At 40.0% G+C, this 25910-nt stretch overlaps 1 protein-coding gene across 13 annotated transcripts in view; it reads left to right on the top strand.

Annotated features, from left to right (window-relative positions):
* Window positions 1-25910, top strand: part of cep290 (centrosomal protein 290) — a 155660-nt gene that overhangs the window by 1573 nt on the left and 128177 nt on the right. For 9 of the 13 annotated variants that reach the window (XR_015760383.1, XM_087997062.1, XM_087997057.1 and 6 more), the window contains exons 2-16: window positions 5419-5531; window positions 5624-5701; window positions 7550-7619; window positions 7726-7772; window positions 11163-11306; window positions 13167-13220; window positions 13438-13458; window positions 13611-13763; window positions 14952-15134; window positions 16068-16157; window positions 16269-16391; window positions 18786-18909; window positions 21666-21838; window positions 24477-24639; window positions 25748-25848. Coding sequence is in view for 12 of the 13 variants with exons in the window: in XM_087997062.1 (XP_087853188.1) it covers window positions 5430-5531; window positions 5624-5701; window positions 7550-7619; window positions 7726-7772; window positions 11163-11306; window positions 13167-13220; window positions 13438-13458; window positions 13611-13763; window positions 14952-15134; window positions 16068-16157; window positions 16269-16391; window positions 18786-18909; window positions 21666-21838; window positions 24477-24639; window positions 25748-25848 (1626 nt within the window). In the remaining variant the exon portion in view is untranslated. The other 4 variants (XM_087997056.1, XM_087997064.1, XM_087997065.1 and 1 more) reach the window with 2 other exon arrangements.

A 25910-nucleotide genomic window follows, 5' to 3' on the forward strand; every position in this document is an offset into this window, starting at 1 on the left:
AAATTACGAAAGCAACCACCCCAACACACACAAAAGAAGTTGCATCAAGGCACTATTCAAAAGGGCCACAACACACTGCAGTACACCAGAACTGCCAAAAGAGGAAGAAGAACACCTATACAATGTATTCGCCAAAAACGGATATCCCCACAATTTCATCAACAGATGCCTAAGGGAAAGAAAACGGAATGAGGACATGCCACAACCCAAAGGACTAGCCACACTACCATACATCAAAAACATTTCTGAACTGACAGCCAGACTACTGCGACCACTAGGACTCATAACAGCACACAAACCAACAGCCATTCTCAGACAACAACTCACCAGGACGAAGGACCCGATACCCAGCATGAGGAAAACCAATGTAGTGTACAAAATCTCATGCAAAGACTGCACAAAACACTACATCGGACAAGGAAGACAGCTAACGATCCGCATCCATGAACACCAACTAGCCACGAAACGATATGACCAGCTATCCTTAGCAGCCACACACTCTGATGACAAGCAACATGAGTTCGACTGGGACAACACTACTATTATAGGACAAGTCAAACAGAGAACAGCCAGGGGATTCCTAGAGGCATGGCACTCATCCACAGATTCAATCAATAAGCACATCAACCTGGACCCAATATACCGGCCACTGCAGCGGACAGCTGGAACTGACAACCGGAAGCGGCAGAGACAAACCACTATAAATGCCAGAGGAAACATCACAGAAGCGCTTCATAGGAAGCTCCCAAGCACTGAGGATGTCACTTAGACAGGGGACGAAATGTCTGCAACACAAATTCCCAGCTCGGTGAATAGAACCACAACAACGAGCACCCGAGCTACAAATCTTCTCCCAAACTGTGTATTACACTGCCCCCGCTCCCCTCCAGTGACATGAGCGAGTGTATTACACTGCCTCCCACCCCCCTCCAGTGACATGAGCGAGTGTGTATTACACTGCCCCCTACCCACCCAGTGACATGAGCGAGTGTGTATTACACTGCCCCCTACCCGCCCAGTGACATGAGCGAGTGTGTATTACACTGCCCCCTACCCGCCCAGTGACCTGAGTGAATGTGTATTACACTGACCCCACCCCCCTTCAGTGACATGAGCGAGCGTGTATTACACTGCCCCCTGCCCCCAGTGACATGAGCGAGCGTGTATTACACTGCCCCCCACCCGCCCAGTGACCTGAGTGAATGTGTATTACACTGCCTCCCACCCCCCTCCAGTGACTTGAGCGAATGTGTATTACACTGCCCCCTCCCCCAGTGATATGAGCAAGTGTGTATTACACTGCACCCTGCCCCCAGTGACATGAGCGAGTGTGTATTACACTGCCTCCCACCCCCCTCCAGTGACCTGAGCGAGTGTGTCTTACACTGCAACCTGCCTCCAGTGACGAGCGAGTGTGTATTATGCTGCCCCTTCCAGTGACATGAGTGAGTGTGTATTATACTGCCCCCTGTCCCCAGTGACTTGGGCAAATGTGTATTACACTGACCTCTGCCCCAGTGACATGGGCAAGTGTGTATTACACTGCCCCCTGCCCCCAGTGACATAGGCGAGAGTGTATTTCACTGCCCCCTGCCCCCAGTGACATGATCGAGTGTGTATTACACTGTACCCAGCCCCCTTGGTGATGAGAGCGAGTGTGCATTATTCTGCCCCACCACCCCCTGGGGTAACATGTATGACATTGCCCCCGCCTGGTGATGTGCGAGTTTATAATACTCTGCCCCCGATTGATCTTAGCAAGTGTCTGTTCCACTGCCCTCTGACATGAAGGAATGCTCCTAAAATTGAAGTAAATGGGAATCAGGTTGTAGCTGGGATCATACTTAGAATGAAGGAAGATGATTATAGTTTTTCCAGGCTAATCTTTTCAATCGCAGGATGCCATTACACTGAGGAACTCCTGCAGTGTCCTTGGCCCACTCATCTTCAGCTGCTTCAATGGTCTGCTGTCTGTCATAAGATCAGAAAGTGGCACAATTCACTATGTAATCATCAGTTCTATTTACAACTCCTCGGTTACTGTAGCAACCTGGGCCTACATGCAGCAAGACCTGGATGACATTCAGATTTAGGATGAGTAGCATGTCATCACACAAGTGCTAGGCAATGGCCACCTCTTAAAAAGAAATTTTAATCATTTCCACTTGACATTCAATGGCATTGAGTCAAAATCCTGGAGGTCAGAATTAACCAGACATATTACAGGATGAACCACATAATTACTGTGTCTACAAGACCAAATCACAGGCTGGGATTGAGTAATTCATCTCCTGATTCTCAATAGACTTTCCATCATCTACAAGGCATAAATCAGGATGGCATACTCTCTCTGCCTGGCTGAGTGCTGCTTCAACAACACTGAAGAAATTTGGCAACATCCAGGACATAGCATCCCACTGAGTTGGCACCCATTCACTCCAATAAACATTTATTCCCTTCACCACTTGCACACAGTGGCACTTTCACAAGATGTATGCAGCTGCCTGCCAATTCTACTTCAGTTTAGGCCTATATTCTCTGGAATTTAGAAGAATGAGGGGAGATCAAATTGAGGTATTCAAGATGATAAAATATATGGGTATAACAGATGTGGAGCAGATGCTTTCTCTTAGGTATTCTAGGACTAGAGGTCATAGTCTTAGGATAAAGGGCAGCAAATTTAAAACAGAGTTGAGGAGAAACTACTTCTCCCAAATGATTGTGAATCTGTGAAATTTGCTATGCCAAAGTGTGGTGGATGCTGGGACAGTGAGTAAATTTAAGGAGTTGTTAGACTTTTAATTGGTAATGAGTGAAGGGTTATGGGGAGAAGGCAAGAAAATGGGAATAAAAGACACATCGGCCATGATCGAATGGTGGAGCAGACTCAATGGACCAATTGGCCTAATTCTGCCCTAACATCTTATGAACTTATGACAGCACTTCTAAACCCATAACCTTGACAGCAGCATATATCCAAGTGTGACACTATTGTGAGTTGGATATATTGTCATTTTTTCACTGTTTTTGGGTCAATGCAAGTAATCTGTTACCTAACAGCACTGTGAGAGAATCTTCACCACATGAACTGCAACAGTTTCAAGATAAAGGTCAATGACAACCTTCTGAAAGGCAATTAAGGCCATGCTGTAAATGTTTGCGCTCACTGCGACAGCTGCATCCTGAGGCTGATTTTAAAAACGGAGGAAACCTCACTTGGAGTAATATAAAAATACTTTTTTATTGGATTATAATTGTTTAAAAAAAAATTCAAATTTCAAGAAGTCAAAAAAAATTTGTTTATCGATTCCCTTTATCCTACACATATCAGAAGAATTGGCAGAAGAGAAGTTATGAACTATGTTGAAACCCTCACTAATTTTTCATTATTTTTATTCTTTTATCAATTTTGAATTGTGAGCTGGAAATGAAATGTGTATTTTGGGACAGCTTGTCATTAAAGGAAAACAATAAATCAAACAAGCTTTGTTTGTTTGTGAGGCCAGGCCTGGAGGATAACTGCAGGTTGAGCCTTGATTAAAAGGTTCTACCAGACACAGCGACAAGAGCATTGTATTGAAACAGATAGCAGAAGTTAGCTATTAACAAGGTAGGTACTTGGGAATTGATTCTGGCAAGTCTGAAAGAGACCCTATGTTCACGCTATTATTGAATGGTAATTGAGACCTTGGGAAGAGTTGATCAGTCTGCCTGTTTCAAGAGGGCCAACATCATCCCTGTGCCTAAGAAGGCTTATGCACCTTGTCCCAATGACTACCACCCAATAGCCCTAACTTCGGTGATCATGAAGTGGTTTGAAAGGCTGGTCAACTCCAGCCTCCCCACTACTCTTGACCCACTCCAATTTGCCTACAGGACCAACAGATCCACGTCAGGTGCCATATCACTTTCCCTTCACTCTGCCCTAGAACATCTTGACACAAAACAGCTACGTAAGAACCCTACTCATTGACTATAGTTCAGCCTTCAACACTATTATCCATCGAGACTGATTACTAAAATTAGTGATCTTGGACTAAGCCCCACTCTCTGCAACTGGATCCTCAGTTTCCTGACTCACAGGCCACAATCAGTGAGGATTGGGGACAATATTTCATCCTCACTAACACTCAACACGAGTCCCCCCAGGGATTGCATACTCAGTTTCCTACTGTACCCTCTGTATACCCATGACTACGTCGCCAAATACCAGACTAATGCCATTTACAAGTTAGCTGATGACACTACCATAACCGGTCAAATCTCAGATGGCGATGAAACAGACTACAGATGGGAGATGGAAGACCTGGAAAAATGGTGCACTGAGAACAACCTAGCTCTCAATGCCGGCAAAACCAAGGAACTCATTATTGACTTTCGGCGGGATGTTACTCATGCCCCCCTACACATTAACAGCACAGAGGTGGAACGAGTGGAGAGTGTCAAGCTCCTGGGAATGGTCATTCACAACAAGCATTCTTGGACTCTTCATGTGGATGCACTGGTTACAAAGGCACAACAACGTCTCCTCTTCCTCAGGCAGCTGAGGAAATTTGGCATGATCATGAATACCCTTGCCAACTTTTATAGGTGTGCCATCGAGAGCATTCTGTCTGGGTGTATCACTCCCTGGTATGGCAACTGTACCATTCAAGATCAGAGATGGTTACAGAGAGTGGTGAACTCGGCCCAAACGATCACAAAGGCCAACCTCCCATCTGTACAGTCCATCTTCCAGGCCCGCTGTCAAGGAAAGGCCGCCAGCATTCTTAAAGATCCATCCCACCCTGGCAATGTTTTTCTACAACCCTTACCATCGGGGAGAAGGTACAGAAGCCTGAACACGCACCAGCCAGTTTCAAAACAATTACTACCCTACTGTTGTTAGAATACTCAATGGACTCAAAACTTTTGACATTCGCCTGGACCTGTGTTTTTGTTTTTGCTGCTGTTTACCTACTATTTACTGTCTATGCTATTTAACTATGTGATCTGCCTGTTTTGCTCACAAGACAAAGCTTTTCACTGCCTCGGTGCACGTGACAATAAATTCAATTCAGTTCAGTCAATCAGGATCTAATTTATTATGTATCTAATAAATAGTTGTGTCTTGTTTAAGATGCAAACTGGTGTCTGAAAATTAATTATTCACAAAGTCTGGGATGGTTATACAAGAGTCCAGGTCGGAACCATTGGAATGACTATTTGGTAGTCTTCAGTTTAATTTTAGAATTGCCAATACGGGGGTATTTACATTTTGATTTGGATGTGTCTCCCTGTGTCGTAACAACTGTCGTACCATTGTGTTTCTTCCCACCCAAAATATGATTTACACGCTTTTAAATACAAAAATACAATCTTTTGCACTCATGGCACCATTCAAATTGTTGTTGATAATTTGAACATTGTGTACAACAGGGTGAACCAAGATGGCGCCCAATCTAGATTGGGCTCAATTCATGAAAGTTGATCCAGACTCATTGCCAAGTCGAGAGAAACTGGCAGATAAGTTGTTGGACACAATATCGAAGGTATTTCTATTTGTTTCCATTTGCAGTTTAGTAACTATAATTATTTTTTGCATTTAATAATTTTATCAATAATGGTGAGTCTCTGTGCATAGGTTGAAGGAAATGAATTGACAGCAGAAGACCCAGAGAAACTAATTCAGCTTTTTCGGCTCACCCAGTCCTTAATGAAGGTTTGTATTTAAGATGCTTCTTTGTTTCTCCAATACTAGAATGAATGTTTATTAACAAAAGTGGTAAAGACATGTGTTCATGTGTCATAAACAAGACATAGGAAATTTCCAGGAGATTTAACTAATAGGATAATTAATTAAGTACTACCTGACTGCTGATATTCCATGAAGCAGCTTATTTTCACCTGTGTAATATATCAGTAAGGATTTAAGAATTTTTAAAATAATGTTATTTACTTGGCAAGAAGCCTGACTGGGAGAAATCTGGATCTTTGAGCTCTCAATTTTAAAGGTCTGTGGAACTAAAGCAAAAAAAAATGTTGGCATTGATAACCTGAAACAAAATATAAACAATTCTGGAAGCGTTCAGCAAATAGAATCCCTGCAGTGTGGAACAGGCCGTTTGGCCCAACAAGTCCACACCGACTCTCCGAAGAGTAACCCACCCAGACCCATTCCCCTACAACTTTACATTTATCCCAGACTACTGCGCCTAACCTACACATCCCCGAACACAATGGACAATTTAGCATGGCCAATTCACCTGACCTGCACATCTTTGGATTGTGGGAGGAAACCATAGTACCCGGAGGAAACCCACGCAGACACAGGGAGAATGTGCAAACTCTACACAGACAGTGGCCAAGGCTGGAATCAAACCTGGGTCCTTGGTGTTGTGAGGCAGCAGTGCTAACCACTGAGCCACTGTGTCGCCCCACTAAACATCAGCACCCGTGGAAAGAATGGACAAGTTGAGATTTCAAATATGGAGCTTTTACCAGAATTGGAGGAAGTTGAAAAAACAGAAGAAAGTATGGGAGAAAACCCATAAACACAAGTGTGTGAGCACCAGGTGTAAAATGATTAAATTAAAATAAGAGAGAATTAATTGGATGAAGTAATATTAACATGACATTGGGGTCATAATGGTCCAAGTTATTCACAAGCCACGTTTAATTGGGAGGCAAGGGGTCAGGGGATGGATTTCTGATAACTCTGTTATCCTTACCTGGTCTTGCCTACATGTAATTCAGACCCACAGCAGTGTAGTTTACTTTTAATCGCCTCTGGGGAAACTAGGAATGGTGCATAAAAGCCAGCAATGCCAACATTCCCTGAATGAATAAAAAAATGTAATATAGTCTTGGTCATAAACACTGTTCATTGATAGGTGGTCTTCATTGATAGCTGGGGCCATAAGTTTGGAAATCTTTACCTCAATCCTCATCTCTACTTTGCTTTTCTCCTTTACAATGCTCTTAAATACTTTTTCTGCCCAATATTTTATGGGCAGTATCATATTTTGTTTTATAGTACTTAGTAAAGTGCTTTGTGGCATTTTGTAATGTTAAAAGGTGTTATATAAATATAAGTTGTTGTTGATCTTAATGCAATATATGGCCAAGAGTTGGTGGTTCACTGGCCACAAATGGAACCTGCGTGTACTACTAAATAATTAGTATTAGCTGGGCAGGGAGAAAAAATGGTAATAAATCAAAAAAAAAGCCACAACCATTTAATTTCAGAATCCATTATGAATTTGCCTACAATTATTATGGTCGCCCAATTTAATGCAGTACTTTTGAATAATCCTGCATCCAATCTAATGTTCTTTTAATAAATAATCCAGGTACAAAATATGGTTGTAGAGCCTTTTGTTAGTAAGTGGTTTTAATAAGAAGTAAAAACTGGTTATATAGCAGCAAAAGAAAAATTAGAAATTGCTTTATATTGGATGGAAGGCACATGGTTAGTTCAAATTGAATTTATTCTGTGATTGCTAAAGTTCACTATGATCTGGATATGTATTCATGATCAAGATATTATGTGTTTTAAAATTATATGCAGATGAAAGCGCAGGAAGTTGAGTTGGCTCTTGAAGAAGTTGAAAAAGCAGGGGAAGAACAAGCCAAAACAGGTAAGTCACTGTTTTGTAGTCAGTTTGTTCTTTGCTGTGCGCTCAGTGTTACCTTTCAGGTTGCAGTGAACAATTAAATTTATGCATTTATTTGTTTTCTCTCCAGAAAACCAGCTGAAAGCAAAGGTTCTTAAGCTAGAAAATGAATTGGAGGTAAGGGTGAACTTTTATTCACATAAAAGTTCTTTTAAGCAATATTAGTACAGAGTTAAGCCTCAAGTCTTAAGCTCAGAACTGACCATTTTTCACTTGGTCCATGCCAGCTTTACAAAACAAGATCTTCCAAAACTTTTCATCTAAACATAACTATGCTGAACCCAAATACTTTAATAAATCCTCAGTAAGTATACATAAAAGCCTGATACATCAGAGCAGAAGTAGACCATTCAGCCCAATGAGTCTGGTCTGCCATTCAATCGGATAATGGCTGATCTAATTACCCACAATTTCACTTTCCTGCTTTTTATCTGTGACCCTTGATTCCCTTATTGATTAAAATATGTCTTTCTCAACCTTGAATATTCTTAATGATGCAATCTCAACAGTCCTCTGTGGTAAAGAATCCTGAAGAGTCACAGCCCTCTGAAAAAAGAAATTCCTCTTAATTTCTGGCTTAAATGTGCAACCTCATTTTCTGAGATTATGTCCTGTGATCCGACATACTCTCACAACAACCTTTCTGCATCCACTTTGACAGTCTTGTATGTTTCAATAAGGTCAACCCTCATTCTTCTAAATTTTAAAGATGACAGGTCCAACCTAGTCAGCCTCTCCTCTTCAGAAAATCCCTCCATGCCTGGGATTAAGCTAGTAAACCTTTTCTGGACTACCTCCAATGCCAATCTACCTTCCCTTCAATAAAAGGCCCAAAACTATTTAAAGTCTGACTGGTGCCTTGTATAGTTTTAACGACACACCTCTAATTTTATACTCCATTCACTTTGAAATAAATGGCAACATTCCATTTACTTTCAAATTGACTTAAATATGAACTCACACTTCTTGAGATCAAGCCGCAATCCAGTCATGGACCATCTAATTTCACGCTGGCATTTCAGTTGCAGCAGTTGTCCACTATCTGAGGTACATTTTCAGAAAAAAAAACACTAAACTGAGTTCATATTTGATTGTGGAAGACTAATAGATTACATGATTCCATCTGACCAACATTTCCCTTGAACATCAGAGTTTAACAATTAACTTGCAATTTTTGGGATGATAGAGTCATCAAGATGTCCAGCATGGAAACAGACCCCTTCATTCCAACCCATCATGCTGACCAGATATCCCAACCCAATATAGTCCCACCTGCTAGCACCCGACCCTTATCCCTCCAAACCCCTCCTATTCAAATACCCATCCAAATGCCTCTTAAATGTAGCAATTGTACCAGCCTCCACCACTTCCTCTGGCAGCTCATTCCATACACGTACCACCTTCTGCGTGAAAAGGTTGCCCGTTAGGTCTCTTTTATATCTTTCCCCTCTCACTCTAAACCTATACCCTCTAGTTCTGGACTCTCCAACGCCAGGGAAAAGACTTTGCCTATTTACCCTATCCATGCCCCTCATAATTTTGTAAACCACTATAAGGTCGCCCCTCAGGCTCTGACGCTCCAGGGAAACAGCCCCAGCCTGTTCAGCCTCTCCTTATAGCTCAAATCCTCCAACCGTGGCAACAGCCTTGTAAATCTTTCCTGAACCCTTTCAAGTTTCACAACATCTTTCCGATAGGAAGGAAACCAGAATTGCACACAATATTCCAGCAGTGGCCTAACCAATGTCCTGTACAGCTGCAACATGACCTCCCAACTCCTGTACTCAATACTCTGACCAATAAAGGAAAGCATACCAAATGCCTTCTTCGCTATCCTATCTCCTTGCGACTCCACTTTCAAGGAGCTATGAACCTGCACTCCAAGGTCTCTTTCTTCAGCAACACTCCCTAGGACCTTACCATTAAGTGTGAAAGTCATGCTAAGATTTGCTTTCCCAAAATGCAGCATCTCGCAGTAATCTGAATTAAACTCCATCTGCCACTTCTCAGCCCATTGGCCCATCTGGTCAAGATCCTGTTGTAATCTGAGGTAACCCTCTTCGTTGTCCACTACACCTCCAATGTTGGTGTCATCTGCAAACTTACTGTACAAAAATTGGCTGCTTTTCAATTGACAACAGTAACTATACTTCAGAAAGTACTTAAAAGTTGTGAAGTAACATCCAGTAGGTTTCAGGCAGGCGTAGCATTTCTCAGACTCACTACTCCATATGTGTGTATATAATTTTATACATATATGTATGTATATGTACAACATAGGAATTGGTTAGCTCGGTTGGCTGGATGGCTGGCTTGAAATGCAGAGTGATACCAATAGCTTGAGTTCAGTTGCTGCACCTGCTGAGGTGACAATGAAGGACTCTCCTTCTCAACCTCTCCACATCCCTGAGGTATGGTGACCCTCTAGTTAAATTCATGTCTTTCAAATGTGACAGCAGCCCTATGTCTATGGCAACTTTTTTACCGTATAGAAGACCTGCTTAATTCAGTATACGCATGTAATGCAAGGCCGCCATTTTATCTTGTAGTTAAATTAAAATAGGAATAAGAAGAGAGAGACAAGCATTTATTTAGCAAGTCTACGGTCCCAGGATGTTGGGAAGCATTTTACAGTGAATTACATAATGAAGAAATCAGAGAATTGTCATATAGGAAAGTATTGAAATGTAGGAAACATGACAGCCAATTTACATACAGTAAGTTCCCACAAACAGCAATGTGATATTTACTAGATAACCTTATTTCGTGCAATTAATTGAAGAGTAATTATTGCTCAGGATTCTGGGGATAATCTCTGAACTGTCTTTGAAATGATCACCTGAGGCAATAGATGACACTTCAGTTTAACAGTTCATCCAAAAGACAATCCCTCCAAAAATGGAGCATTCCCTCAATATTGCACTGGAGCGTCAGCCTATACCTTTGTGTTTTAGTCTCGAAAGTGGAGATTGAGCCCATAGTTTTCTGAGTTGGGAGACAGTGCTACCAATTGAGCTACAGCTGACCCCATACATGTGATAGCTTCCAGTCTGCAAAAGGAATTAATTTCCCAATCTGCACCTATCCTTAACTATGTGCAAATAAGCAACTGACCTTAAAAGGACAAGCCAAATGATGCAAGTTGCATCACAAAAGCAGAGTAGACAATATTTTCGAGTTGGCAAATACTGAACAATGTGACTTATCATGAGCAAGACCAAGAGAGAACTGCTATGATTCTACCTTTTATGTTTGAATTATTCTTTGAGTGGCCACTACACCTCTACAAAATTAATGTATTTCATGGTAAACATGGGGTGATTTTTTTGATACTTCTCATGGGAATGGAAAAACCTGGGCTTTGTACACATTCATGTATATTCTGGTATGTGATGTTAATGTAACTCATACTAGGAAATTTTCACTGCAAGTGGTATTTCTATGTCAGTTTATCATGACCTGAATCATATTTAGAAGTGAGCAATGCTCCATTTTGTTTCTGTTCAGATGGCTCAAGTGAGTGCTGGTGGGCGTGATACCCGATTCTTGCGAGAAGAACTGCGTCAAGTGGAAAGCCAGCTGCAGTACAAGGACCGGGAGCTTTCAGAAATGGAGAAAGAGCTAAACAAGGAAAAGAAAATTGTTGAACAAGTACGATACCTGTGCCGGGAACAACCCCAGATGCAAAGTCCTGCCATAATTTTATCTGTTTGTCTTTTAAATTGGATTGAATTGATAAAAGAAGTTAATTAGAATGACAATTTACAATTCCAAAACAGGCCATTCATTCCAACTAATGTATGCCAACCTCCTGTCATGAACATAGCTGGCCACCCTCTTCATCCTATTCAGTCAACTTTACTTTCAACTACTTTCTCCTTTGTGTTTATCATGCTTCACTTAAGTGCATTTGTGCCATTTGCCTCAACCACTTGCAGTGAGATGCCAATTCTCACACTGTCTTGATGAGAATGTTTATGGATTGGAACACACTGAATGTATCCCAGAGTTATATGTGGTTAAATGAAAGCATAACATTTCAGGATATAATGAGCATTAGAGGCAAGGATAGCTTAGCCATAGAAGAAATTCCACAGTGTTACACTTGTGATATATGTGACTCCATTTTTCATCAGAGTGCCACGCCCTTTGAATGCTAACATTAACCTCTGGTTGCGTCAGGGAACAGGTAATTGCTGCATTGAATATGGTGTGACATATCCAGATGAGTGCTTTCAACGGATATATCTACATGAGAAAATCTAACAATTGAAAAGAGTCTTACTTCAAATATCTGCCTCAAACACTAGAGTATAATAATGAAGTGGTCACTGTTCACTGAATTAGAATATGATGACTGAAATGTTCCATTTTGAGCTGCAGTGTTTTGTTGGTTCATTTTAATAGGGGCTAGGAAATGGCAGGCTGTTTAATCATGTTGCCGAAAAGCAACAGCCTTTCTCTCAGTTTTGAAATCTGCACAGTTAGAGATTCAAGATTCCATTGCTGCTTTGAAGAATCCCCCAACTCTGAAACTTGGTTAAGTTTCGTTATTGGGCAGTGCAAATACATGATTAATATATTTGCTGGCTATTGTGCAATGCACAATACATTATTTTACCAGTTGTCTCAAGGATTATTGTCTCAAAGTTACTAAGCCCTGCAAATGAGGTACGGCACTTTTCATACTGTGCAATTCCAGTGGCAAGGATGCTTGTTTAAAATATGTTAATCAGCCCTAATAATCTTAAATCCTTCACTAACAACACAGCAGATTGCACGGCAACAGGTTTTGAGAGTCAGAGATAAGAAGATTTGGTGCTGCAAGCTGTTGCTGTTTGGACGAGAAGTCCCCTGATCTGAAACAACTCACAAGCTCCTTTGCACAATGCCTGAGAGGTCACAGAGGCTCAGATTTGGTTCAGATCCCAAAGATTGTCTTGCTTTAATCCATCCCTGCAAGGTGGTTATGTGTGCCAACAATGTGTCTATGGAATCTGGGAAAAGATATAGACGAAAATAATAGTCTTTTAAGAAACTACTTAGATGTCAATGATGTCATTTATCACTCGTAACTGCTTACATATGCATGCCACCAAAGCTATTCCATACTTATTACTAATCCATGGAAAGTCTCCATGCTCCTGATAGTTCTATGTTCATTTATCATGAGCACAGCATAGAGGAAGCTGCAGACATCCGTACAAGAACAGTTTTCTGCTTGGTAAGGTATATTAATGACTGACAGGTGCTGGATGGCTATTTAATTTCAACCCATCGTCCACTCTACCATTTTAGAAAATTAATAATGCAGTGAAAGTTTCTACAGCTCATCAGAGTTCTCCTCAACATCAGTGAATGTTGCAACCTGCAATAAAGGAATAATGTCATAATGTAGTCGCTGCTTAGTTTGTGGTATCAGAAAACTACTTATTTATAATTGCTTCTAAGCCCACACATATTTTCTGTATTATACCATACAGAAATTTACCTTTTTATTGTGTTCTTTAGGTGGGAATTCGAATCAAGGAGATAGAAAATGAAAATAACAAGCTGAGAAGAGAGGTCAGTGATAGAAACACATAAATCTGATTGTGGATAATGGTTAAGTGAAAAACATTTATTTGCAAATCATTGTAACAACTTTCAGTTTCTTTCCTTTTTGAGTTTTGCTTGTGTACCTTTTGTTTCTGTCACATCAATGATTTTCTCACTAAAGTATTTGTCCTTGCTAACATGACCATCTTAGTCTTTTCTTTCTCATTCACTTTTCGTGTCAAAGAAAGAAAAACTTAAAAGAAAGGTAAGAGCACCATAAAAATGCCTGGCTAAATAACTGATGATCACCATTATTAGTGCAATTAGACTACATCATCAATGGTTTCGAGAATGTTTTTTAGTTATCTTGTAAATTAAACAACCATGAACCTTCTGGATTATTGATACTTTTTGCAGAATGATCAGCTACGTCAAGATGTTATTGACTATCAGAAACAAATTGATTCTCAGCGGGAGACTCTCCTTAATAGGAGAGGAGATGATTCAGACTACAGAATACAGCTGTCCAAAAAGAACAAGGAGCTTGCACAATATTTGGATGAAATTCAGGTACCTCCAATTGTATTTTCTAGCTAGTAATTCCACCTTGTATTTATTTTCTTTGATGGGATGAGAGTGTCACTGACACATGTTGTTTACCCCTAATTGCCCTTGAACTGAATGGTTTGCTAGGCCATTTCAGAGGATAGTTAAGTGACAACCACAACTATGGTTGGTTCTTAATGCCATTCAAACAGTTGGGGGCAGAATCTTTCTGAAGGTTTGTGTGAGATTTGGCCATGGGTTGGAGAGCTAGTGAGAGCCAGCCCATTACCAAGGACTGCTGGCCAATCATAAGCAGGCAGCTGGCATACCTTAGGTGGCTGCTGTTGGTACTGCACCTACCTGTGGCCTCAAATCACATGGGACCCAGGAACCAGTGAGTAATCGCAGGTCATGGAGGAAGCCTCATCGCAACATGGGAAATCAGTTTCAGTAGGCCATTCCTTTTACAGTTCTGGATCCCTCAATCAGGCACTGAATGCCTTTCCCCACCATCACCACACTGAAGCCCATCATGCTGCTCACAGATCAAGCCTTATGCCTATTGCTAATTGAATACTAGTGGCAATGGACTGAGGTACAGGGTGTGTCAACTTTAGACTGATGGAAAAGCCATCCACTGGACTTTACAGCATGGACTTAATTGAAATGGTACATGCTCCTTCGTGATGAAATGCCCCTCCTGCGCTGTCATGTTCTGTGATCCATGTTCCCACCAACAAAGGTGCCATAGGAGAGGGCTCAAAACCTTGCCTTCAGTTATAAAGCGTTTTCCACAAAAACGGTAGCCACTGTTAGAATGTAATCAAGGATAGGCAACAAATGAGGTATGTGTAGTCAGAGGGCAGGAACATTGGTTGAGCTGGGTAGCCTTGATCTTATTGAAAAGTAGCAAAGACTTAAGGTGCTATATGGCTTACTGCTGTTCCTATTTCGAATGTCTTTATGTCACATGCATCACAAAAATAAACAAACTGAAAATTGAGTTGAGATTGTTGGTGCTTTAACACTTTTAGCAGTTAAGGTTGCTATGCCTTCCAGACTAGGTCTTTGATAACTTAAAGCTTACAAGTGTACATATGGTTTTGCTCCAAGTGTGTGGTTCTGTTTTTTGGAAAGACAAGGCTATGCTGTTTGGCAACAAATTGCTGATTACACCTCTTAAACTATTGTGGTTTTCTTTTCTACATCTAGAATTTGTCTGAGGCCAATGAAAAGCTGGAGGCACAGAACAAACAGTTGCAGCAAAAACTGGAAGAGTCCGTGCAAGAGATGGACAAGATGACTGATGAATATAACAAAATGAAACTGATTGTGCAGCAATCTGACAGTGCTATGGACCAATTCAAACGAGAAAAGGAGCAGCTGTTGCTTCAGGCAAGGCCCAGAATTACTTTCATTAATCATAACTAAATGAATCAGTTTTGAATAATCTTGGAATATTGACACCAGATCACTGGCCTCTGGACTTTGAAAACCCAAGTGGAGTTTTTACTTGTGGCTGATGTTCACATTCTGGCCTCTGCCGTTTGAGTTTGGCAGAATCAAGTAGGAGGAAGGGCAAGCATTACACTCTCAGTAGACACTAGTGAATCAAACAAAACTCAAAATGTATTATTGATGACCTTTGGGATTGGTGAGCTGGTTTGCGATGTGGTGAGATACCAACAGTTTGGGTTCAATTCACACATTGACCTGAAGGACTTACCTTCTCAACCTCTCGCCTTACCTGAGGCATAGTGACCTTCCAGTTGAACTGCCAACAGTCATCACTCTATAAGAGAGCAGCTTGTTGCTCTAGTAAGACTATGACAACTTTCCCTTTTTTATTTACCATCTTGATGTAAGCATGCCATCTTACTGATGTAAACTATTAAGATTAAAGGATAATTATTAACTTTCTAGCATGCTGTCCTTCATATGAAAGAGCAGAGTTTAGTTCACACAAGGTTTGGTCTGTTTGTGGAAATTCTATGGGCAACAAATGAAGGAGTTGGCAGAAGTTCAAATCTGTACTGAGACCCATAAAATACATGATGAAATAGAGATGGTAAACCTATACCAGTGCTTAGTTATGTAGTAAGGAAACAGCATAAGATATTCATAGTGGTGCATGGCAGGCTTAAAACACCTAACACTGAATGATCAACTGCTAAAGCAAAATTCACACAGATTTATTTAAGGGCAAGACCTTGGACATTTTCTTTTAAAAAAAGCTGGGTAATATGCTGTGAATGTGGTAGGCTTAGTTAATATAGAAGTTTGATGTTTAATCTGTTGCTGACACTGTCACATCATTCCTATAAACAGGTGCAAGATCTGACCAGCCAGCTGCAAGCTGCAACTGAAGAAGAAGATCCTGTGATGTTGGCAGTGAATGCAAAGATTGAGGAATGGAAGGTGAATTACGGCTATTCAAATGAAGTGTTGAGTTATCACTGCTTGTTTGAAATTTATCTTATAATTAGCAATGGCAGCTGAGATTTTAAGGCTATTTTTGAACTTCCACAGAAAGTATTGTCTGCCAAGGATAATGAAATCAGCGAGTATCAACAGAAATTGCAAGAACTCCGAACTAAACTAGTAATTACAGAGTTTGACAGTGATAAGAGCAGCGTCATTACTCTCCAACAGGTATAGTAATTGATCAAATTTTAATTTCAATCCCTTTGCTTTCAGTAATTTCTTATGTATGCCATACTCTTATTCTATTAGATTTATTTTTCTCTGGTTTCACTGTAAACTGTTCTTATAAAATGTAAAAATACATTTGCCTTCATCCTTTCCTATTGCTTTCCTTCAATCATGGTCATCTTTAGATCATAGAAGAACTCCCAATAGTAAGTAAATTTCCACTACTTTATGATTAAACGCATCACAATTTTCCTTCACTCATCTGCTGTAACTTTTCTCCATTTTATTTTCTTTCCAAGAAGCACTCTTTGTTTAGAATACCAACAGTTCTCCAATTATTGTACAAAATCACATTATAAAGGATGAATAACATTAAAATTGGTCATTTAATTATAATGCTTTAGATAACAACTGGAGGAAATTGCAACATATTTGGAAATTCCTTTCCATTATGTTGTTTTTACTTCACCTAATTTGCTTAGTGGTTTGTTTTAATTTTCTACAAGATGTTCAGTAAGCATGCTTTTCCAACAAAAGCATTCAAGTTTATACTTATATCACAAAAAAACACTTTATAACAGTTCTTGATTTCCAGTTATGGTGTTTGAATTTTACTTTACATCTCTGCAGTAATGGAGCAAACGTCTGTATTTTACATTCCACCATCTTTGATATTTATTGCACCTTTGGAATAATTTTGTAAAAGGCTGCCATTGTGATCAACACCACAGTTAGGTGGAGTACTGCATGTGCAAAATTGGATTGATGCTTTTCAATTCATACCAGTAGCAAACTCTGTTTATCAAGCAAATCACCCAATTATAGGTTTGATACACAAATAACAGCAGTGCGTATCTTCCAGTGCGGTGGGAATCCAGTCAACATGAATAACTGATAGGGTGCATAGAGAAGAAGTCAAAATTGAAGTTTATGTTTCAGTCACTGTTGGATGCTGTGGCTGAAGGAAATAATCTGAAGCAAATAAAGTAACATTTAGATACTGTAAAGGTCTTGACAGAATTACGGAAATCGTATTGAAGACTTGTGCTTCAGAACTACTCAAACCCCCCATCAAACTCCAGTATAGTTCCAATGCAACATTTTGCCATTTAGCCGGTATTGTGGACAATTACTCCGGTACATTCTGTCCGCCAAAAACATGACAAATCCAACTTGACTGATTATTGTCCTATCAGTCTAGTCTTGATCATCAACAAAGCGAGGTGCTGTTGACCGTGCTGTCATGCAGCACTTGCTCAGAAATAATCTGTTTATTGGCACTCAGTTTGTTTTCTGCCAGCCTACTCAACTCCTGACTGCATGACAGCCTTGTCCCAATCACAGACAAAAGTTGGAGTCCAGAAATGTGGGAAGAGTGACTGCTTTTAGCAACAAGGCAATTTTTGACTAAGAATGGCATTAGGGAGCCCAGGCAAAACTGGAGTAAATGGCAACAGTGAGAAAGCACATTGCTCGTTGGAGTTACGTCTAGCATTATGGAAGATGGTTGTGGTTGTTGGAGGTCAGTCATCTCAATCCCTTGGCCCAACAATCTTTAGCTGCTTCATAAATAACATTCCCATCATCATAATGTCAGAAGTGAGGATGTTTGCTGATGGTTGCACAATGTCCAGTGCCATTTGTGACTCGTCAAATATGAAATAGTCCATGTCCATATGCAGCAAACCTAGACAACATGCAATCTCCTGATGAAGGGCTTTTGCCCGAAATGTCGATATTCCTGCTCCTCGGATGCTGCCTGGCCTGCTGTGCTTTTCCAGCACCACTCTGACCTAAATATGCAGTCTCAGCTGATAAAGTGGAAGGTAACATTTGTACCACATAAGTGCCAGGCAATGACCACCTCAAGCAAGAGAAAATTTAAATACCATGGTGGGGGTGGAGGGTGGTGGGTGGGTGTTACCTTTGACTAGAAGCTGAAATGGACCAGCCAAATACTGTAGCTACAAGAGCTAAGAATTTTGTTGTGGGTATCTCTCCAGCGGTTGAATTCTTCACTTCACTGAAAAAAAGATTTATTCTAATTATGAAGATCACAATTTGTTGCCTAATTCCTGCCAACAATGGATAACAGTAGACTTGAATGGTTTTCCTCAGCTTAATTCTTAATGTGTCTTTTGTCACCACAAGGTCTCTTGCCCTCTTTTGGATGTTATTGTTGATTTCAACTTGTCTTGGGCATTGGCCTATGTGAACTTACCTAAATATGCTACTGTTGCAATATGTTATTAAGTTCTGCTACACACAATGTGAACTTTTTAAAATCATTTTTTTCTAATTTGTATTTATGCTTATTCCTCATGTGCAGCTATTGCCATTTAATCCAAGGCTTTCCTTTTAAAAGTGAATGTGATTCAAAATGTTTCTTTGCAGGTTCTGCAAGAACGTGACGATCAAATTAAGGCTCTGGTGGGACAAATAGAACAATACACCAAAGAAGCGAATAATAATGTACAAATCATTGAAGGCTTGAAAATGCAGCTAGAGAAAGAATCAAGTACCAATCTACATGAACTATATTGTATATAATCTGAAGCAAATAAAGTAACATTTAAGCCAGGAACAAGCATAGGCCACGTCCCTTCGGGCTTGCTCTACCATTCAATAAGATCATGGCTGATCTGATTTTAATTTACATTCCTGCATGTCCCTGATAATCTTTCATTCCCTTTGTAATCAAGGGCCTATTTTACCTACACTTTAAAAATATTTATAGATTTTGCGTTCACTTCTTGTCGAGGAATTCCAAAGACACTCAATCCTCCGAAGGGGGAAAAGTGGTTCTTCATCTCTTTCTTAAATGGGCAACCCCTTATTTTTAAACTATGATCCTTAGTTCTAAATTTACCTGAGAGAAAATATCCTTTCCATGCCCACCTAGTCAAGCCTCTCAGGATCTTATGTTTCCATTAAGTCACCTCTGACTGTTCTAAACCCCAGATGATACAGGTTCAGCCTTTCCTCACAAGGCAATCCACTCATTTCAGATATTAGTATCGTAAATCTTCTTGAAACTGCTTTCAATACATTAACATCCTTCTGCAAGTCTGGTGACTAGTACTGTACACAGTACTTGAGATGCAGTCTCGTCAATGCCTTTCACAATTGAGGCATAACCATCTGACTCTTCATTTTGTCTTGCAATAAAACCAGAACATTTAATTAAATTTCTTGATTACTTGCTGCACTTACATACTAACCTTTTGTGATTCATGCACTAAGCCATCCAGATCTCTGCATCCCAGAACTCTTCAACTTCTCACCATTTAGATAATGTACTTCTTTAAAAATTCTTTTTGCCAAATGGATCGTTTCTCACTTTCCCACATTATTCTCCTTTTGCCAAATCTTATTCCACTCACTTAACCTGTCTCTACCCCTTTGAAAGCTCTTATGTCTTCTTTACAACTCACTTTCCTATTTATCTTTGCATCATCAAATGATATGCACTAAATGTAAGATTATTTTATATAAGGTGATTATGAAAAAACATTGCAGTTATCTTGAAACTAAGGCGATCAAGCACAATAATATACAAAAAGGAAAATATCAGATGTAAACTAAGGATTATGGTATAAAAATAAGGGGACTCCCATTTAAGATGAAGATGCTGAGAATTTCTTTCTGAGTCTTAAGTCTGTGGAACTGTTCCTCATGAAGCAGTGGAAGCAGGATCATTGAATATATTTATGGCAGAAGTAGATAAATTCTTGACTAACCAGGGAGTCAGAGGATGTTGGGGCTAGGCAGGAAGGTGAAGTTCAGGCCATCATCAGAATAATCTTGATCTTATCAAATGGCGGAGCAAATGTAAACCAATTGACCTACTCCTGTTCCTAGTTTGTAAGTAACATGAAGAAAACTCAGTGCTTGTATTCGATAGCCAAAGTGTTTGATCTGAAGATCTTAAGGAAAATGAGTGAAGGAATGGGCTCTTAAAAATGGTAGTCCAGGGTTTCATTGTCTGCATTTATGCATTGGAGAATAGCTAATGAGCTGCTTGTTTTCAAACAGGGAAAGGAGCCAGTTTAATAATTATATGCTATTTGGTTTAACTTTGTTTGGGAAATCATACATTTAATTAATGACTTTAATAACCTTCTAGGTAAAGAGAACATTTTCAGAAGTAGTTACACAGATCTAAAACAGAAAGATGATGTTTGCATTCCTAACAGAGGAGTTGACAAAAGACAGATGTGCCTAATAGACTTGAAGTCAGGAGAATGGGCCTTCAGAATGTCATCGAAAGGGAATAAACTAAGGGATATGGGATAAGGCTATTGGGTAAGAAATAGAAAATTGTATTGAAAACTGGATACTACAGAAGAGCCAATGAGGAGGAACTAAGCACAACTTCTCATCGTGAATAGAAGTTGGTTTGTGTTTTATAGAGAAAGTGAGGACTGCAGATCAGAGCTGAAAATGTGTTGCTGGAAAAGCGCAGCAGGTCAGGCAGCATCATTCCTGAAGAAGGGCTCATGCCCGAAACATCGATTCTCCTGCTCCTTGGATGCTGCCTGACCTGCTGCGCTTTTCCAGCAACACATTTTCAGTTGTGTTCTATAGAGTTCTGCTCGAGGACTGTTGACATTATGTATTCAATGAATTTGAAATATGGCTCAATCACAGAATGGTTAAGGCACAGAAGGAAGCCATTTTGCCTGTCCTGTCTATGCTGGCCCTCTGAAGAAGCAATTCACCCTAGTGAAAACCCCTTGTCTTTTCACTGCAGCCTGGCCTTTCGTTGTTTTCAGATAATCCAATTCCCTTTTGAATGCCTTGATTGAATGTGCCCCCACAATGATGCCAAAATCCTCACCAGTATTTCTTTTTTGTTGGAGGACTACAAAAGTCAGAGTTATTTCATGGGAATGCTTACAATGTTGAGTCAGCAAACTCTGACCATTTCAAGTAATTGAGATAAAATACATTAAACAAAAAAACAGAAGAAAATTTTCTTTTTGCATAGAGGCTTGTTGGGAACTGTGTACAGGTGGTTGAAGTAGAAGACATCTTTATTTAAGAATGGGTTGACAATGGAAGGAATTATTGTAGAATAACATTAAGCAAGTTGAACTTCAACTTGGGTTGAGGTTTTGCACCAGCACAGTTTAGTTTGATGCAATTTTAATGTTCATGAAAATATTGCAGTGTTCATAGAAAGCCATTATCATTGTTGCTTTTGTTGAAGTCATGCATTTTGATTGTCATATAAATATTTGTAACTGAAATATGGTTATGATTTCTTTTGAGGTTTTCCAACACTTAATCTGCACACCAAAATTGGCTTCCTCCAGCAAAAGACACAGGCAGCAGAGCAAAAAGCATTTGAAGCAAAGCGTATGGCTGACCTTGCAGAGAGAGATGCTAGGGAAAAAGACAAGGAACTGGCGGAAATGCTGATTCAACTCAGGGCATATGAATCAGTAAGTAGCCAACACAATATGCATGGAATTGAAAAATAAAAATTACCAGTGAAATAATGTGATGAAAATAAATGTATCATAGGATTGTCACAATAGAGGTTGGCAATCATTTTTCTTGAAGTGCATGGCGTTAAAGGAATTCTGACAAGCAGAATTCACCAGTCCTGATTCCCCAAGAGATGGGGAAATGGACTGACAGAGCACAAACCAAAGATGATACTACTGCAGTGCTAATTCTTTGACCTGTGACCCATTGACATGTGCTCCTCATTTGGCGTGCAGAGATGAAAAATGTGGCCTAATGAACATTTTTTTTCTGTAATTTCTCTAAATTAAGGTTGCTACTAAAAATGACAAGCATCGACGAATTTGGGCTTTACAGGAATACTTGCATGCCAAACAGCACATACAGCAAGTGATTGATAGAGCTAATTGATCCCACAAACAAAAGATCAGACCTAAGCTTTGCAATCCTATCATACCCAGTTGTGAATGATGGTGGTTAAATTAAACAACTCATTAAACAATGATGGAAGAGCCCAACACATCAGTGCAAAAGATAAAGCTGAAGCATTTGCAACAATCTTCAGACAGAATTGCTGAATGGATGATTCATCATGGCCTCTTCCACAGGTCCTCAACTTCACAGAGTCAGTCTTTAGCCAATTTGTTTCACTCCATGTTATAATATCAAGAAATGATTGAGGCACTGCGAAGACTATGGGCCCTGGCAACCGTACTGAATATGGTCCAGGACTTGCCACACCCGTAGCCAAGCTACAACACTAGCATCAACCAGACAATGTGAAAAATTGCCAATGTATGTCCTGTGCACACAAAGGACAAATCCAACCTGACCAATTACCACACCATTAGTCTACTTTTGATCATCAGAAAAATGGTGGAAGGTGTCATCAACAATACTACCAAACAGCACCTGCTCAGCAATAATCCATTCAGTGACACCCTGTTTAGGTGCTGCCAGGGCCACTCAGCTCCTGACCTCATTACAGCCTTGGTTCAAACATGGACAAAAGAGCTGAATTCCAGTGGTGAGGTGAGATTGACTGCTCTTGATATCAATGCTTCATTTGATGGAGTGTGACATCAAGGAGCATCAGCAAAATTGGAATCAGTTGGTATCAGAGGCAAACTCTCTGCTGGTTGGAGTCAAATGTGATACAAAGGACAAAGGTTGTGGTTGTTGGAGGTCAGTCTTCTCAGCTTCAGCACATGTCTGCAGGAGTTGTTCAGGGTAGTGTCCTAGCTACTTCAGCTGCTTCATTAATGACGTTCTCTCCATCGTAAGATCACAAGTGAGGGTGTTCTCCAACGATTGTGCACTGTTCAGCACCATTTATGACTCTTTAGATGCTGAAGCTGTCCATGTCCAAATGCTACAATTCCTGGACAATGTCCAAGATTAGGCTGAAAAGTAGCAAGTTACATTCTTACCACATAAATGCTGTCTCCAAATAAGAGACGATCTGATTAGCACCCCTTGACATTCAATAGTTTTATCATTGAATCCTCTACTATCAACATGCTAGGAGTTAACATTCACCAGCAACTCAACTGTGGCTACAAGCGCAGGTCAGAAGCTAGGAATATTGTGAGTAACTCACCCCCTGACTCCCCAAAGCCTCTCCACCATCTCCGAGGCACAAGTCAGGAGTATGATGTTATACTCCCCACTTGCCTTGATGAGTGCAACACTCAAGAAGCTTAACAACATCCAGGACTAAGCAGCCCACTTGATTGGCATCATGTTCATAAGTATTCACTCTCACCACTCCTGTTGCTCTTCAGCAGTGTGTAGCATCTGTAAAATGCATTTCAAAAATTTACCAAAGCTCCTTAAGCAGCACCTTGCAAACACAAGATCACTTCTATCAGAAGGACAGAGAATGCTCTCTCAGGTGTCCTGGCTAACTTTTTTCAACAGTTTCCTCATTTCCCCTGTCCCCACATTATCCCAGTCCCAAGCCTCCAATTTGGCACCGCCCTCCTTACCTATCCATCACCTTTCTCATCTATCCGCTCCACCCTCCTCTCTGACCTATCACCTTCTCCCTCTTCATCATCTACCTATCGCCTTCTCAGCTATCTTCCCAACCCGACCCCAACCCCCCCGCCCATTTACCTCTCAGGCCCCTGGCCCACAAGCCTCATTTCTGATGAAGGGCTTCTGCCTGAAAAATGGATTCTCCTGCTCCTCGGATGCTGCCTGACCTGCTGTGCTTTTTCAGCACCATACTCTCGACTCTGATCTCCAGCATCTGCAGTCATCACCTTCTCCAACTTTTTTACTGTCAATATTGCTTAAAAAAGCAGGATGACCAGAACATTATTTGTGCTTTTGGGCGCCTCGAATGTATCTGAAACTGAAGGCAGGATCTTTGAAACCAGCATACGAAAGCTTTAGGATTACGCATGCCTTTAATTTTGTGTCAAAGAAGTAGTATAGGAACAGGATTTGAAACTGATACAAGATTCAATTGCTGTATATCAAGGTTATTCTGTATCTTAATTCAATTTGCTTACTTTGGTTCCATAACCTTTAAAATATGTAATGCCTGTATCATTCTGGTATAACAGACAACAATTGCTTACATTGATTGGTGTGATCCTGCACTAGGGTGTTTATGGATTGGAAAATGCTGTTGCAGAGATTAAGGAATGCAAGAACCATATCAAAATCCGAGATCATCAAATTGAAGCAGCGACAAAGGAGATAAACAAGCTTGAAATGAAGATAAATGATCTTTTGGATGAAAATGAAAATTTCCGGCAACGCTTAGGTACATCTTAAGACCCTCAGCAATGTTTGATAACAGAATGTATTTGATGACCTTGTTTACACTTTACAATTAGTGATTTTCTAGATTAAATTTGAAACGGTTCCCAATAAAATGAACTTGAGTAGTTTTGCTAGATTTCAGTACTAGACTCCACTGTAATCAATCCCAATAACATGCTGTGGTTTGAATGTGCAGCTTCACATGGGATGTTTGGTCATCCCTTAGTCCCAATCCCTATTATATTCAGAGGATCTGTTTTTTGTGTGCATAACAACTCTTGCTATCTGTGTAGTAGGACATGAGGGAAAACAGCAAAGGATGACTCTGCGATGTTCTTGCAATTGAATTTTGTTGAACTGAGCCCAAATTCACACATTCCTTGGGCAGCATTATAAAGTGGTTCAATTTTGTAGCTTTGGTTTTTCATAGTCATTTAATGCAAATTTTAACCAAATTATGATTGTTATCTCCAGTAAGTGGTTTGCAAGTCATGGTCAAGCTGATAGAAATTCTTCATCTCATATAACTATTAATAAACTCTTAATATACATTTTAAAAGAAAATCTGCAGTTGTAACAAATGTGATCTTTGAGTATTTCAGAAGCTGAAAAGAATATGCAAATTTATTGCATTTATACAACATATTTCACTTTCGCTATGGTCACAATATTTGGTCACATTTTAATGTCAGTATATAGGAATGAAAATGCTGTCATAATCAACTTTGATTTGGAATCCATAAATAAATATGCCTCGGTAATGCTGTGCTTGTAGCTTACAGTCCCCGTTTTGTCACAATCTCTATTATCTGAAAGACCGTGAACAATGCTACAGGAAATCTAGTAGATTTAAGCATCTTTTAGCTGTTTTCTCTGAATTTCCTTGCAATTTACCTGGATGAACCTAGTTGATTTGTAAAAACTGCCCAGGAACCTGTGAGGCCACTTTTACAGTACATGACCCTGAAAGTGGATTGCAAATAAATATTATGTGCCATTGAATTGTTAAAACAATTGTCACATGCAATTATACTTAGCACTACTGATGCAAATGACGTTGGTGAAAATTCAGTCTTTTCTTGCTCTAATGAAAAATAATTTATGCTTAGGCCTTGCTGCAAATGAAGTAATTGACCTAAGTGAATTTAGGAAAATCAAGTATTTGAAACAGCAGCAGTTTCAAGCAGAGAACCAGATTCTGCTAAAAGAGGTTGGTGAATCATTTTGTTTGCCTTGCTATTGGTTTGTCACATTAATATGCAAGACGGTTCC

The sequence above is a fragment of the Chiloscyllium plagiosum genome, unplaced genomic scaffold (assembly GCF_037043375.1).
Source record: "Chiloscyllium plagiosum isolate Xiang-an unplaced genomic scaffold, Cpla_swu_hap1 HiC_scaffold_19, whole genome shotgun sequence".
Lineage (NCBI taxonomy): Eukaryota > Metazoa > Chordata > Chondrichthyes > Orectolobiformes > Hemiscylliidae > Chiloscyllium > Chiloscyllium plagiosum.